We start from the raw sequence: 16,788 nt of genomic DNA on the forward strand, positions 1-16,788 counted from the left end.
AGAAAAGGTCTTAGTCTCTCTCTCTCTCTCTCATTTTTTTTTTTTTTGGAAGAGGGGTGGGGGGGTTGACGTGATTTTTATTTGTTATTTGTGAGTGTGATTGTTTGTGAAATTTTATATTTATTATTTTGTTTTAAATTGTTTGAGATTTTTTTTTTTTCGAGCATACATGTGATAAAATAATAATAATATGTTATTTTCAATAGTAATTTCTCTTTTTTTGATGGGATTTTCATGAGTAAGTTCTTGACACAAGTATAGTTTGTTGTGAGAGCAAGGTAAGGTTAATTCAATTATTTCAAATAAATTTTATACTTATCAAAAAGATTTGACCCACAAAGTTGAGTTTTTCCCATATAAATATAATTATTTTTGTGGCGATACAAAGGGATAAATGCATACTATTATATTATATAACGCATACATTGATACGACTATCTTATCAAGCCCAAAAAATATAATAAATTGAATTCTAATTTTTTTAATATGATTTCTTCCTTAAAAATCTTGAGAGCTATGATGTTGGATTCCCAAGCACTCCATCAATCCTGCAATTTAGACTAGATTAAGCCCCCCAAAAGAAAATTTTCACACCAAAAAAATAAAATAATAGATTGAATTCTTTTCTTTTTATGAAAAATGAACATTAAGCCATCTTAACTAGTAATTTTTTAACATTAGTCCCCTTTTGAAATATTTATGAAAATAGTGTTAAAATTCAACACCAGCCCGATTTGAGAAAAGCCCACATTTATTGCCCAAGCCCAATGGCTATTTAGAGCTCAATTTCTAGAATCTTCTTAGAGAAAACTCTAGATGATTTTAGATAAAAGAAAAATAGAAGATTCTAGAATTATAGATATTTTGGTAGAAAACTCTAGACTAATAGATATTTTTAGAAAGTTCTAGATGACAAAATTGTAACCACTAGATTAAGAATGTGTTGGCACAATCCTAACCATTAGTTAAGGAGGTGCCACTAGTATAAATAGGGGTGAGTCCTCTCATTTTGTAATCAAGTAGTAAGAAACAAGTTGTGAGAAATAAGTTGTGAGTAAGAGGTCTTGAGAGGTTGTAAAAAGTGTGAGTGTTTGTAAAAGTGTGTTTTTCTTAATAGAGTGTTATTTTCTTCTTCAACTTGTGAGTGATATCTTTATTGAGGGTATAATACAAGTAAATTGTTTACTTGTTTATATCCAATATTTGTGCATTTAGAGTCAAGTACTCTAGTTTTTCCTCAACAAATAGTAACTCCTAAACTTAGAAAAAGTTTTTTTTTTTAAGTCTATTTTTTATATAAATTTTTTTTTCCATTGAATCTAAGAGGGCTGTATTTTTCTAATGCTAATTATTTGATATTTTTATGAAATTAATTAAAATTTCAGTTTATAAGGAATATTCAACGGGTAAGGAATAAGTGCACGTAGACACGGGCATATGGTGTAACAAAGTTTTTGTAATAAAATATCAACATATATGTATGCGCGGTAAATCCATAAAAAATCAAGAGATTGAAAATGAATTTTGACCATTTGTTTTATTTAAGAGAGATTCACCCGGTGGATTTTATTACAAAAACACCCCTAGATTGAGTTAAACTATAATGAAAGGTATTTGGGCCAACATTGATTATTAAATTGGCAATCCAACACCTCATTCTCTTTAGATTTCATGGAAAAAATCAGAATAGAACAAAATCAAAAAAACATTTCTTTTTGAATTTCAGATGGTGTTGAAAATCGAAGGCTACCGAACTCTCAAATTTAAAAAGAAAATTGATTTTTTTTTTTTTTTAATACTTTTTTTTGGTTTAAAATTCTTAGAATTTTGTTCTTTATGACCTTGTGGCGTCAAATCATATTTTTGGATACCAGAAATTTATGTAGTTATGATCCACTTAAAAATATATTAAGTAACAAATTGACCCCATCAATTGAATTTCATAACATGGATCACTGCTACAGGTTTGATGGGTAACAAACTTGATAAACTTAACAAATATGATAAATTTCAAAATTCCAAGGGAGTTTTTTCTAATAAAAATATAACAGTTAGGTTTGTTGGGTAAATCTATTAAGAATTGAAGACTTTTGTAAACAAAAAACAAAATGATAAATTGACTTGTTGACAATCACAATTCTTTGAAGAAAAACATTGATTTTACCATCTAAGAAAAGCAAAGAATCAAAGACTTTTGTAAGTCTTTAGCCCTCAATATTTCCAAACTTTGATTCATTAATGGTTATCTAATGTTTGAGGGCCAAAGACTGATATTTTTCTTCTACAAGACTTAAAAGATTTGACCATTTGTAAATCACATCTTTTCAAAGAAAGAAAAAGACTCAAAAAACGCGAATTAACTACAATCACAATTCTTTGAAGAAAAATATTTATTTTACCAATTGGTGCAGTGAAGAAATGTAGGGTATTTTAGTTTTAACTCTTACAAAGGTCGAAGATGAAAGGTTTTTAAGAGAAAATTAAGGGATTTTTTTTGCTAGAGGTTATATAAAGATGATCAGGTGCATTTAGGTCATTTATTTTAGTCTCATACACAATACCTAAGTCAAAGGTGTCTTGTCTAAATCACCTTAAACAACGAGACAGATTAACTTGACCCCATTTTTTGAAAAAAGGAAAAAAACACAGAAAGACTGTGTAAACAAAATGACAAATTGACTTGTTGACCATCACAATTCTTCGTAAGATTTTTTTTATTTTGCCGTGTAAGAAAGGCTAAGAATCAAAGATTTTTTTGAAGAAACATCAGCTTTTGACTTCTTCAATATTTCCAAACCATAAGTAAGTTCATTGGTTTAGGTTCATTAATGGTCATCCGAGCTATTGAATAGAGATAAGTTGGACCCGTTTTCTTTCGTTACCCATTCATTGATTTTTCTTTTATTTATAAATCCTCTATTGCTTCTTTTTTAATACAAAATTTGAGTTTGAGATATAAAACCACCATTCCATGATGAGATTCCTTAGTTTTACAGTTGTGTTAATGTTGTGCATCGTGTTCAAACAAAGTCTGATAGATCCTTCAAATCGTCTCTCTTCTTGGATCAGAGAAGATTGTTGCACATGGAAAGGAATTGACTGCGACAATATCAACGAAAATGTCGTCCGTTTGAGAGCACGGGGTATCTCTAATATCAACCAAAATGTGGAGAGGCATGTCTAAATCACCTTTGGTGACTTGGATGAAATTAGGACTATTTTTTTTTTCTTTTGTTTTGCTTAATTTAGATTAGAGAATTTATATTGCCACACCACCTTTTACTTATAAAACAAAAATTAATGAAATTATACACCAACACCACACCTCAAATAAGATTAAAGAGACACCAATAATGCTTATTTGATTTGCAATAAAATATTCCTGAAATCAACCTTACATGGGAACCGAAACTACCTCCTCTCACATCTTTTGGAACCAAAACAATGGGTCTCAAAGTCATAGAAATCTCCAATTTATATGATATTTTAGCATTTAATATTTTGAAGAGTCTTTTTTGTAATTTAAAATTTTAACTAACGTGAGATTAGGGGCAGAACCAGAATTTTCTTCAGGGTGGTCGGAATACGTTTAATGGTAAGGTTGAAGAGCTTCAAGATGACTGATTTGGGGGAGAGAATTCAAGAGTTTTTTTTATTATTATTATTGGCAATAGAAAAAAGGGCATTCTAGTCATTTCCTTGTACTCTATGAGAGAAGACTGAAATCAATGTAGACAATGTCATCGGTTTAAAACATAGAATATTTCAACTATTTACCAAAACCTACAACAATGGATTAACATTAACTACCCTCTGTCTTCAAATTGGGTAGATTAAAATCAATTTAGAGTGCATCTACCACACCAACTTTTGCTTACGCCACCCCAAATGTGTGGTAATTCTTTGGTGATAGGTTGAAAATGAGGATATTTAAGTTATTTTTGTTAATCAATAAAAGAAGAACAAGGTCAAAAGGGGCACACGGATTTCCAATATCCACCAATTTAGTAGAGGGGTGTGTTAATGTACAAGGACATTTTTGAAAACATGGGGGTATGTAAAATATTCATCAAACCATACAAGGGTGTCTAAATCACCAAAAATATTTGGGAGGGGAGGGGTGTTTCAAATTTGAAAGTATGGAGGAGAGGAGGCATCATCGTAGAGGGGCTTTTCATCAATTTGAAAACATGGGGATTCTTGGCATCGCTCTGCATGAGATAACATAATAAAAAGATATTTCTATAATTTTAAAAAATTAAAAACTAATAAACATGATCATAGGGGTTGTGGGATTGTACTTTTATTAATTTGATGAAAATTACATCAATAATAGTAATTTCAAATGTAAAAGTGGGGGCATTTTTTTTTTATCTTCCAATTTTTTTTCTCTGAACAAACACTTATTCCGCCATCTCTCATTTTATGAGAATTGAGAGTAGGGTATTTAGGTAACATATATCAGAAGCGTGGGATCTTGATCGTAGTCAAATTGACTTTTACTAGGCTAATATGTAATTTTGAGGTGTTTTAATTTTTTTGACCCCAAAGATGCTTGATCGTAGCTTAAGTGCAATTTTTTTTTTTGGTAGTTGGTAGTAGTGATTGAGTGAACATGGAGCAATGTAAACTGTTGATAGTCCCAAATAGCCCCTTGACGTAGGTTTTCTTCGATAGACAAATATAAATGAAATACCCTTATCTTTGGCATCAACCGGTTTTACTTTCTCCTAGGAAATGGGTCGTCCTCAAGCTATTAACCTCTTGAGTAAACTATTTTTAATCTATTCAACTTCGCCTTCAATGTCTTATGTTGTTGTTAACTAATACCGTTATTTTTGGTTTTGGATCTTCCAAATCATTCTCACGGGTGATTCAGATTTGATTTTTTTTTTCGATCCTTCAATAAAAAGATTCATTCTCCTCATAAAAAAGAATAGGAAGTAGAACCAATAAAGATTTCGTTTCCCGTAAATTTTATTGGAGAAAATGAATCATCTTCAACTTGTTAACCTTCAAAGTTCTTATCTTCCAAAAAAAAAAAAACCTTCAAAATTCAAGTTATTACCCTCTTTGGAAAATTTAACTCTAATGTATTCGACCTATCTCATCTTAATTTCAAGAATAATTTATCAAAATGGTAAATTGTAGCGATTAATTTCGAAAACGGTAATTTTACCATTTTCGGAATTAATATTTTTTATCAAAACGTTAAAAACAATAAAATATAAATTTTTTTTACCGAAAATACTCTTTTTTGTTTTACATATGTATTTACAGTTTTAAACTTAGAAATAAATTAAATCCAATTAAATATTTCTTTTCTTTTGAATATTCCCAACACTAAATAGATATATGGAGAGGATTTTTTCATAATTTCCTCCAGATACACAAAGACATGTTTATTGGGATGTACAGTTGTGTATCTCGAGGGAAATATATTATTCTTACACTTAACGCGTCAGGAGAGTTAGTGGGTTGGGGAAGATCCTTTGCTTCTTCCTTGTCACGTCAGGAGAGTTAGTTGTACACGTTTTCTCTTGTACTTGTAATGAAACATTGAATTTCAGTCCAAATTCAATAGAACCAGACGCGCTTTGAAACCATCAGTCTCTTCTATTTATAAATCCTCCATTGCTTCCTTAGTAATACAAGACTTGAGTTTTTTGAGACATAAAACCACCATTCCATGATGAGGTTCCTTAGTTTTACGGTTGTGTTTCTATTGTGCATCAAGTTCAGCTGGTGCATTCAAGAAGAAAATTCTGGTTTGCATTGCTTCGAAAGCGAGAGAAAAGCTCTTCTTCAGTTCAAACAAAGTCTAATAGATCCTTCAAATCGTCTCTCTTCTTGGATCGGAGAAGATTGTTGCACATGGAAAGGAATTGGCTGCGACAATAGAACCAGGCACGTTGTCAAGCTTGATCTCCGGAACCCATTTCCATTTGACACGAACCGTTATGATGAAGAAACTCGCTCAGACTACATATATAGTAAGGCATGCTTGGTGGGGAGGAGTGAGGTAAATCCTTCACTTGTAGAGTTGAAACATTTGAATTACTTGGACTTAAGTTGGAACAATTTCTCAGGAATCAAAATCCCGAATTTCTTTGGATCCCTTCATGAATTAACATATCTCAACCTCTCTGCTTCATTTTTTGTTGGAGTTGTTCCCCAAAATCTTGGAAATCTCTCATCCTTACGTTCTCTTGATCTTAGTACTGATTATTTACTCTACGATATTTATCTTTATAATCATTCCAATTATCAGTTGAGTGTTGAGAATTTGCATTGGGTCTCTCATCTTTCTTCTCTCCAAAACCTTGACATGAGCTTTGTGAACCTTTCCAAAATCGGTGATGATTGGCTACAAGTAATCAACTTGCTTCCTTCTTTATCAGAGTTGAGTTTGTCTCGTTGCGGACTTTCTAAACTTCCTTCCACTCCTTCATCATATGTCAATTTTACATCTCTTTCCACTCTTCATCTTTCCGAGAATCATTTTCAAGGTCCAATCCCAAATTCACTTTGGAACCTGACTACTTCTCTTAAATTCCTTGATCTTTCGTGGAATCATTTCAATTCTAATCTTCCCATTCTTGATGATGTCAGGAATCTATCCAACTTAGAAACATTGGATTTGTCAGGGAATGAACTCATTGGGCATTTGCCTGATTGGTTGGGCCAATTAAAGAATCTAAAATACCTTTCTCTTTCATCCAACTCATTTAATGGTCTGATCCCCACATCCCTTGGGAGATTGTCAACCTTGACTATATTAGATTTGAGGGAAAATCAATTGAATGGGACTATTCCGAAGAGTCTAGGACAACTTTTAGAGTTAGAATACTTGAATCTTATGGGAAATTCCTTGAATGGTGTTCTATCAGAGGTTCACTTTACTAAACTCTCAAAGTTAGAATATTTTGATATGAGCTACAACTCTTTGGTTTTGAATGTGGGATTTAACTGGGTTCCTCCTTTCCAACTTAAATACCTTTATATGTCTTCTACCAAAATAGGGCCTCTGTTTCCAAAATGGCTTCGAACTCAAACGAAACTTTTCAGATTGGACATCTCGAATGTCAGCATTTCAGATTCCATACCAGATTGGTTTTCCAAGCTGACTTCCAATATATCTTTCTTAGATGTCTCTCATAATCAGATATATGGTAAAGTGCCCAATTTTTCAACGTCAAGTAATGTTGATGAATTGTCTTTACTGTTAAGTTTCAACAAATTTGAGGGTCCCTTACCACAATTCCCTTCCAATGTAGTTGAATTGGATCTCTCCAACAACTCAATTTCAGGACCTATACCTAAAACTATCGGTCATATGATGCCTAAATTGGTTACTTTAATCCTTTCTAGCAACTTTTTCAATGGTACCATACCCATCTCAGTATGCGCCATGAAATTCCTGCGAACTCTTGTTCTCTCTAAAAACCATTTGTCTGGAGATCTTCCTCAATGTTGGAGTAGTGTACAAGAATTGAGGATTATGGATTTATCATCGAACCATTTATCAGGAGTTATTCCAAACTCGATAGGTCATCTGTATTGGCTAGAGTATTTACACTTGAGCAAAAACAATTTCCATGGAAAGCTCCCCTTGGCCTTGAAAAATTGTACAAGTTTGTTGCTTCTTGACCTTGGTGAGAATAACTTATCTGGAAAAATACCTATATGGATTGGAAATGATCTATCATTCTTAAGAATGTTAAGGCTAAGGTCAAATAGGTTTGGTGGTAACATTCCTTCTCAATTATGCCATCTAACTAGTCTTCAAATAATGGACCTTGCAAGTAATAATCTATCTGGAAGCATCCCTCGTTGTTTTGGCAATTTCAGTAGCATGGTTTCTGGTCAAACAAGCGGAATAGATGAGTATGTCAGATCCTCGTATTTCTTTTATGAGAACCAATTAATAGAAGTCATGAAAGGAAGAGAACTTGAATATGTAAGGATACTGTCACTCGTCATCAACATGGACCTTTCATGTAATAATTTAGTTGGAAGGATCCCCAAAGAGTTAACACACCTTTCTGGATTAATCGGTTTGAATCTATCAAACAACCACTTGTCAGGACGCATCCCCGAGAAGATTGGTGAGTTGAGATCATTGGAATCACTTGATTTCTCCAGAAACCAACTTTCAGGCACTATTCCACAAAGCATATCGGATTTAACCAGTCTAAGCTATCTAAACTTATCGTACAACAACTTGAAGGGAAAAATTCCATCAGGCAACCAGCTCCAAACGCTTTATGATGAACTTCCATCCATTTACAGTGGCAACGCTGAACTCTGTGGATCTCCACTAATGAAGAAATGCCCGGGAGATGAACCAGATAAATATCCGACATTTGCTAATGGAGATGGAAAAGTGGATGGAGGAGATCAGTCCAATATAGATTGGTTTTATGCTGGACTGGGATCAGGATTCGTGATAGGATTTTTGGGAGTTTGCAGTGTTTTATTATTCAAGACGACTTGGAGATACGCGTATTTTCGATTACTTGAAGATATCCACGACAAGTTGTTTGTGATGATAGTGGTGGGGGCAGCTCGGTTGAAGAAGAAGCTCAAGATCAATTTGGTTCAAAATTGAAAATCATACACTCCATTTGTTTTTCAGTAAGGTACTCTGTCTCTCTCTCTCTCACACACACTCACATTCATAACTTGTGGTGGCTCATGTTCACCCCACTTGTTTATGTTCTAAAAAATATGCATTATGTTTAATTGCTTTATAGATTATAGTCATCTTTGGATATCATTTCACAAATTTCTTATGTACATTGGAGCTTTATGTAGAGTTTGTCATTTGGGTCTTGCTAGGTATGCTTATAGGGTTGTCAATGGATTGGATCAGACCCAAAATCTGATCTAATATGGATTGACCATGTCCCGATCCATTAAGAGCCCGATCAGATATTTACCAGATCAATTCTGGATCCTAGCCGATCCTTACCAGATTGATATCAAATTGACCCCGATCCGATCCATTGATAGCCCTAAGTATGCTTGCAAAAGTTTGTAATTTTTTTTTTTTTTTTTGAGTCATGAGAGTTTTGTAATATAACAAAATATTGCTGAAATTCTTAGGAACATTGTCGGGATTGGTGACATTCGGACTATCGCTGAAGGTGTAGAATTCATTTCTTATGCTGGCAAATCATTGTAATGGGCCTAATTCAGTTGCCTAAGCTTTGGAGATTTCACGTCAAGTAAAATAAAGACTGCAGACTTTTTCTTGACTACTAGATTGTTAATGGCTATGTTGGTACTATAATTGTACGTGGGATATGGAAACTCTATGAAACTATGATGTCTATATGTTTGGGATAAGGCTTTGTTGTTTTTGTATGAAAATATTATTTATATGGTTGAAATATAAAGAAATAATTATGATTTAATATGTCCATTAGACTTCACTCCCTATTCTACAATTTTTTTCATGTAGGCAAGAGACATCTTCATGGAGGAATGGTATGAAGTTTCTCCATTCGAGGATTGGTAAGTGGGCATCTCAAGGATTTTTTTTTTCTTTCCTTCTTAGATATTTTATTGGCACGCAAACTTTTACTAACACCAATCCCTTCTCTTGCCATTGTTATTGTTGTTGCTGCAGGGGCTTGGTTTATTTCTTCTTTGGCATGGCTTCTCATTTGGGTGATGTAGGTTCTTTTTCTTATGATCATCACTCAAATGTAATAATTTTAAAGAAAATTGAGAATTTTTATGGAGTATTATAGGATGCACTATACTAAGGTGTAGTGTGATACATCAAATCATGTTCTTATGAGAATTGGGATGAAGATTTATATAAACACTAGGGTGGTTCATGTAATGCCACAATTAAGAGAATCAATCCAATTCGTTACTAAATCAAGATTTATTACATTTTTTTTTTTTCACAATTAATCTGCATATATAGAAAAATGGGTAAATTGAAAACAAGTATACATCGCGTTCTAATAAATCAAGAACATAACACTGATATCATGGCATTCTAATCAAGTAATGCCACTTTTGAACTATTACCCATAAAAGGAGATGTCTTTGTGTTTGGTTGAAATCTAGAGATATGGCAATAGGACTGTAGGAGTTGAACTTTGGAGCTTGGAATCAAGTTAGACCTTTTTGGCAATTAGAATTTTTTTTTTTTTTTTTTTTTTTGGAAGGAAAAATAGTCATCTTCTTCCTAGAAAGAAGAGGGGAGAAAATCTCTTCTTACACTAAGATTCAGTGATTCTCACAATTGTATCAAATCTCTACAAATCCCAAAATTTTACCTTATGTTTGATTGTCATCACTTGGGTTGCATTGGTTGTTGGAATCAAAATTTGACATTTTTCGAGGGAATTTCTAATGAAACAAAGAACTGCATACAGATCGAAAAGAAAACCAGAACAAAAAAAGCATTCTACTAGGCCAACACTGAAAACGTTTGCCTGAATGAATTTCCATCTTCTGTATTTTTATAAATAAAAGAACAAGACTTGTTAAAATCTTATCTACACATGTAAGCCTAAAAAAGAGTAAAGGAAAACATTAGTAGAAAAAAGAATGAATGAATTTGAATGGGCAAATTGAAAAACCAACCACCAATCTATCCCAACCCTCCGACAGATATTCACAGAGATGCTACAACTGCAAAACTAGCTCCGCTGTGTTGGTCCTTTTATCAGTTTTTTGGGTGTCGTCACCTAACATCATTAATGTAGCCATCATCATCATCATCTCATATTACAACATTGGGGCTTTCCTTCCAGTTTCAATTTGTCCCACAAACAGATCATCTGCCTAGGGGACTGATAATGAGCTGTGTAGTAACCGTCGAAGCACCCAAACTGGCAAAACTTCAAATTGTGCATATACTCCACTGGTCTTGAGCTGTTGAACTGCTCCACCCACATCCCCATACTTACATCTTCCATCTTAAACAGCTGCACCAATTGTAATTTGGTGAGTTTAATCATCCAAAACACACACATAGCGGAATTAAAATGGGTCAGATTTTATCCAAAATCCAAGTGATCCAAATCCAAATTTAGTGGGTTTGGACCCTTGGGGTAGATCCAAATAAAAATATGGGATGTTCCTTTATTTGGATCGGATATGGATCCATCCCTATATCTGCCTAGATCCGAATGACATTGTTTTAAAAAAAAATTATTTTTAAATTCTTCAAAATTTCTACTTTTCCTAATTTAATATAATGTGAATTCTTATTATAATGGTAAAATTGAATAATATAGTAAAAAAGAAAAATTGAATGATCCGGAATTGTCCAAACCGACCGACCCGAATCAAGTAATTCAATCGGGTTGGATCCAGATCCAAATTTAGTGAAAGCTACATGACTCAGAATCGGATATGGTTTTAGCTAATAGATCCAAAACGGATTCGGGTATGGATCAGGATTTAAATTTCGGAGCTGAATATGGATACGCTCAGGTCCAGCTCCAACACTACCCATTTTAAGCCCTACATGCACACATGAGACGGCACACACACATACAAACCACCAAATTCACCAGATTATAAAGAGGGGAAGAGTAAATAAATAAACAAAGAGTGATGAGTAGGTGTAAACTTACTCTTAATTTGTGTTTCTCAAACTCCAATACAACGAATTCTGCAATGTCTGACGACACTATGTAGCCGGGTCCATTTGCATAGGGTGGATAATCTTCTTCTGGCCATTCCTGAAACCACTCAAAGAAAAGGAGGTGTTCAGAAACTCACCCATTATATCGGAAACTTTTCAGGGTTCCCAAGACCCAAAAACATTCGCACATTATGTACAGTACTAGAGGGTGGCATGCGCAAACACACATGTATCAAAAGGGCTTATTTGTAATTTAAATACAAATTAAAGGATTTTTGAAGATTACATAGTAAAAAGAATATTTTTGTAATCTTCAAAACTAACCAACGTGATTATAAGATGGTGGGATTACAATTTTCTTGATTTTGAACAAAATGACCCTCATTATATTAAGTTTAAATGTAAAGGTGAGGGCGTCTTTGAAATACAAATTTTGGTGTCGAACCACTTCTACTCTGCCTTCTCTCATTATAATAGTAAAGAAATGGAAAGACTCATAAAAAAAATACACTAAATTGCAAGAACAAATAAAACCTAACTTCGACATATAGTCATCAAAGATAAGGAGCATTCTCGTGGAATTAACTGGAGATTAATAATTGACTAAGTCTTCAATGAAAGAAGAATCCAAGGTCAATCCGTACCTCATATGTCACTGCCCATTTACCATAACGCAAGGGCTTGTGGTAGTAATTTATGTTTCCCACATATAGGCTCCTATCGTCGGGGACTTGCCTTGCTTCCTTGATCGCCGCATCCACTCTAACAAATGTGTCATCATCACACTTCATTATATACTTTGCAGATACAGTGCGAGCCTGTGAAGAAACAAGGGCATCACAAATGAATTAACCTCTACAAAATCCATAAAGAACTTCTGTTTCCAATTATTAGTTTATTGAAAAACTCTTTCCTTACTAACTTAGTAAGATTCTAACTCTTACTAAGGGTTCTTGACGGGTAGAGACAGGATTTTCTTATAGAGTGGGCAAACTATAGTTGTTCTGTAAGGTTAAAGAGAATGAAGATGAGTGGTTTGGGGGAGAAAATTCAAGGGTTTTTCATTAGAGGTAGAAGAAAAGGGCATTTAGGTCATTTTTCATTAGTAATGCGAGAAGACCTACTCTATAGAGGGGTGTCCAAATCAACAAAAATATTGGAGGGGGGAGAGGGGCAAATCATCAGTTTTAAACATAGGGGTATCTCACAGATCTAAAAAAAAAATTGAGGGGGCATGTTATCAATTTGAAAGCACAGGGGTATCTCACAAATTATCTAAACTAAAAAAATTGAGGGGTGGGGGCAACCACCATAATTTCCTTAAATGGGGACAAACATAGAGGGGAAAACTCAAAATTTACCCAAATATCAATAGGACAATACAATTTCCAAAACTTCTGTTGGGGCAAGTGCCCCCACTGTAAATCCACCCCTGGTCTTTGAGCTCAAATGGATTGCCAAATTGGTAATCCAACACCACAGCCCTCTAGATTTCATGGAAAAACTCAGATAATAAAAAAAACAAAACAAAACAAAACAATTATTTTGGGCTTGATCCAAGGTCTTGAGAATGGACAGTTACCGAACTTCCACAGAAATCCCAAATTTAAAATTAAATTTCAACATTGAAAAGTACTATTTTTTTGAATATTTCTTTTCAAAGTTGACAAAAATTTGTCCTCTACAACCTTGTGCCATCATGTTTTTGGATACCACAAGGTGAGCTCAACAACCCTTAGTAAGATTTCAAATCTTACCAAGTTAGTTAGGCCAGTCAGGCTCTAGTTTATTTCATTACTCACCCCATACTCGCAGATGGCAACAGTCTTCAAAACCACGAGATCATAACTATCCATGAAAGGCACTATAACAATATCGCCAAAAAACTCGGCTTCTTTCTTTAGCTCCACATTTACTTCCTTTCTTCCATGCTGTCCAAAACAAACCCTCCAAACTCCGTGAGTGTCTCGTAATCAAGTTTGTAAATAAAGAGTCTCTAAAGAATGGCATATATCATTTTGGCATGGTTTCCAATCTTGTCCGAGACTGAGATGAATCATATCGTCCATCAACGAGACGGATAAACAAGTTATATCAAGCCTGCGGAATCTCACGAGATAAATGAGATGACTTGGACGAGATTTTCCAAGTCAACAGGAATTTTGTATATTTTTATTAAAATAATTCATTTTTTTAATTTAAATACATATTTTCTAAATAACATAAGATTTCATGATTAGACATATTCTAATCAATCTTATTTTATATATATATATAAATAATTCTAAACCAAGTTAAATGGTTTATCTCGTCTAAAAGACGAGTTGACTCGTCCGAGACAACTCGGTCTCGTCCATGAACAAGATGAGACGTAAAAGCAAGATTTAAACCATGCATGAAGGTCAACCCTTACCAGTGCTACAAAAAACCGAGCAACCACATTTGAAGATTTGATAAGTTCAGATTGCATCCACGACTTCCTCACAGCCATCCTCTCGGCAAAATGGTTGCCCGCAGAAAGTACTCCAATGAAAAGTTCAACTAGTCCATCAGGAAGAGGAGGGGCTTTCCATCTACTCGACATCTCAAGATGTGTCTGTGGGGCGTAACTCGGATGTGATGTAGGTAACGAAGCGGCCAATACGGAATGAACTTCAATGTCTCCATTCAGCGATAGACCAGTTGCATCCTCAAGAACAAACCCCTGTTAACATTACCAAACAATCTTGAGAAATAATATATATTTGTCAGAAGAAAGTAAATTGAAGATAAAGGTTTAGAGGGGTACTCACGGTGCGGTAAGGGAAAGAGGTGATATGCCTCCCATCAACACTGACATGATAACCTTCAAACCCAGCACTAAGGGTAAGAACAAACAACTTGTCTTCAGCAAAAGGGTATGGCCAGTCAACTGAAACCTTCTTCGTTCGGCCTATAAGCCGGTTCAACCACCATGTCGACTTCGATTCCTCTGAGTGATCGTTGTCATCACGAATCCATTTCTCACACTTTACCTGCCCATCAACTGGACATAATCCAACTAATTACTCTACCAGGGCTGTACCCATTCCGAAATGGAGGAGATTTAAGAACAAAAGAAAGTCAAATAACAATTCAATTACAGATCGTGTTAACCAACCAACTACTCCAAAAGACCGATCTGTTGGAGACGGGGAGAACGATGAATATAAGAGGGTCATGGGGCTTAACTGGGGAGAATGTGTACTCAACACTCACCCTCACTCATAAGGGTGGAAAGAATCGAACCCCTCACCTATACGAACCTAGCGCTCTAATACCATGTTAACCAACCAAATACTCCAAAAGACCGATCCATTGGAGAGGGGGATAACTGTGAATATAAGAGGGTTACAGTGCTTAACTGGGGTATGACACACCTGAGAGTAGAGGAAAATATACGCTCAACACATCACAAGTCCATGACACAAAAAACCCATAACCATATTGTACAATCAACTAGTTAATAATATAAATTAAACTGGTTTATAATCACTTTCAATTCTTCAATCAAGAATCAGAAATTCTGACAATTTTATTTTAAAAATGTGTTTTTTTTCTAGTAATTTAAGTTCAAACTACTAATATGAAGCAACAACAAAAGAATCAACTCAAAGCAAGTAAATATAAATCGAAAAGCTCATCTAATTAGCATACCAGTTTCTTCATCAGCCCTAGATTTCCATCCCTCACACCTAAGCGCCGAGCCCCATTGCATCCTATAACAAGTGTTCTGCTCAATTACAGGCTTTCTACTCCAATCCCCCTTCAATCTAGGATTAAAATGTAGGATCCTCGGCGGGTCCTCTCCATCAACCGCCTTCAACCCCTGCAACTCCATCATAAACTGCGACACTATAACCGCCTCACTCCCATCTTTTACCGGATCATACTCTGCATGTGCTCGAATCGGTTTCCCCACAACCGTAATATGGGATCCCAATGTCAGCCCACACGGAATAACCATAATTTTGCCTCGGTCCCGAAACTCAGATCCCGAAAGCAAAATCGAATGTGGGCACGATTTTGATTGATTAACTACTTTCTTCTCCTCATCAATTCGAATTTTCCCCGACTTGAGTTCTTCCCAAAGCTTCTTCCCTACTTCCCATGCATCATTTGCAGTTCTCTGAAGTTCAAAAAACCCATCTTTCCTGTCGTGCTTGAATGTGTTCTCTTGAAAGATCAAACCAGAGAGGGTTAAACGTTCTCTAATTCTTTGCTCAGGTTTTCGCTGCTGCGAAGGCTGAAACGAACTCTGAGAAACCCTAAATGGTATCTTGTGAGGTCGAATTGGGGATTTTTTCTCCTCCATTTCTTCTTCACTTTCAAGCCTAGAAGTATGAGGCAACGCGTCGTTGAGAAACACATTGGAACCCATTCGAGAACCAAATTGGAATACTAATGGGAGTTCTAAGCTCATCAAGAGCACATATAGAAACCCAATAACAATTAACATCTGAATCGATCTCTGTCGAATCAGAAACATGAACGTATCAAGCTTCCCCTTCTTCATCTTCGAAAAAAAAAAGCCCTAAATTTACCAAACCCTAACCCTAATTTTGATTCGTTGAATAATTGCAGAAAAACGAATCGAAACAGAGGGTTTTAAGGAATTGGGTTTCTGTTTCAATTGCAAATAACATTAATCATAGATCACAAAGTGAAGGCGAAGATTTCTATTAAAAAGAAGAATCGTTTGAAGTTAGGATTCTGGAAATTTCAAAAGAGGACAAATTATAACAGGGAATAATAAAAGGATAAATTCAGAAAAATCGGAGACTATTAAATAAAATAAATCTAATAAAGCTGGCCTGGCTTGGATTTCACGGAGAATATTTTTTAAATATATATTAAATAAATTTTGTTTGGTCAAGATAATATCTATTGTATAAAATATAAACCTTAAAGCCGTCAAATTCAAGAGATCTAAAAACTTAATTTATTTCTCATTAAAACCCTAAATTCTAATCTCAAATAAACCCTAAATAAAAACCTAATTTATTTCTTAGCCATTTTCATGAAAATATGTATTTACAAAATTGACTATACGGTCATTTCATAATTTATTAAACTAGTGTGACTGGTTGACTGGTTCAATTAATTCTGCAAAATACTTTATTATTTTAATAAAAAATCTTTAAAAAAAAAAA

The 16,788-nt window shown here is 34.5% G+C and overlaps 2 protein-coding genes across 5 annotated transcripts; one reads left to right on the top strand and one right to left on the bottom strand.

Annotated features, from left to right (window-relative positions):
• The first annotated feature begins 5,494 nt into the window (after positions 1 to 5,494).
• On the top strand, positions 5,495 to 10,018 carry LOC147405721 (receptor-like protein EIX2). Of its 2 annotated transcripts, XR_015176042.1 has the most exons (3): positions 5,495 to 8,642; positions 9,467 to 9,519; positions 9,635 to 10,018. XR_015176042.1 is itself a non-coding variant. In XM_086433539.1 (2 exons), the coding sequence occupies exon 1, from the start codon at positions 5,690 to 5,692 to the stop codon at positions 8,609 to 8,611; it is 2,922 nt and encodes a 973-aa protein (XP_086289665.1). In that variant the 5' UTR covers positions 5,495 to 5,689; the 3' UTR covers positions 8,612 to 8,642; positions 9,109 to 9,419. The 2 variants fall into 2 exon arrangements, 1 of the variants encoding a protein (XP_086289665.1); XM_086433539.1 differs by lacking the exons at positions 9,467 to 9,519; positions 9,635 to 10,018 and adding an exon at positions 9,109 to 9,419.
• A 440-nt stretch (positions 10,019 to 10,458) lies between these two features.
• LOC147405722 (hydroxyproline O-galactosyltransferase GALT6-like) lies at positions 10,459 to 16,406 on the bottom strand. Of its 3 annotated transcripts, XM_086433540.1 has the most exons (7): positions 15,293 to 16,398; positions 14,410 to 14,642; positions 14,031 to 14,321; positions 13,420 to 13,548; positions 12,262 to 12,435; positions 11,607 to 11,714; positions 10,459 to 10,952 (listed from the first exon to the last, which is right to left on the bottom strand). In XM_086433540.1, the coding sequence occupies exons 1-7, from the start codon at positions 16,149 to 16,151 to the stop codon at positions 10,743 to 10,745; spliced, it is 2,004 nt and encodes a 667-aa protein (XP_086289666.1). In that variant the 5' UTR covers positions 16,152 to 16,398; the 3' UTR covers positions 10,459 to 10,742. The 3 variants fall into 3 exon arrangements, with proteins under 3 accessions (XP_086289666.1, XP_086289668.1, XP_086289667.1); XM_086433542.1 differs by lacking the exon at positions 13,420 to 13,548 and having other exon boundaries at positions 15,293 to 16,406; XM_086433541.1 differs by lacking the exon at positions 11,607 to 11,714 and having other exon boundaries at positions 15,293 to 16,401.
• Positions 16,407 to 16,788: the final 382 nt, after the last annotated feature.

Source organism: Akebia trifoliata, chromosome 3, assembly GCF_017979445.1.
Source record: "Akebia trifoliata isolate Shusen 1 chromosome 3, ASM1797944v1, whole genome shotgun sequence".
NCBI lineage: Eukaryota > Viridiplantae > Streptophyta > Magnoliopsida > Ranunculales > Lardizabalaceae > Akebia > Akebia trifoliata.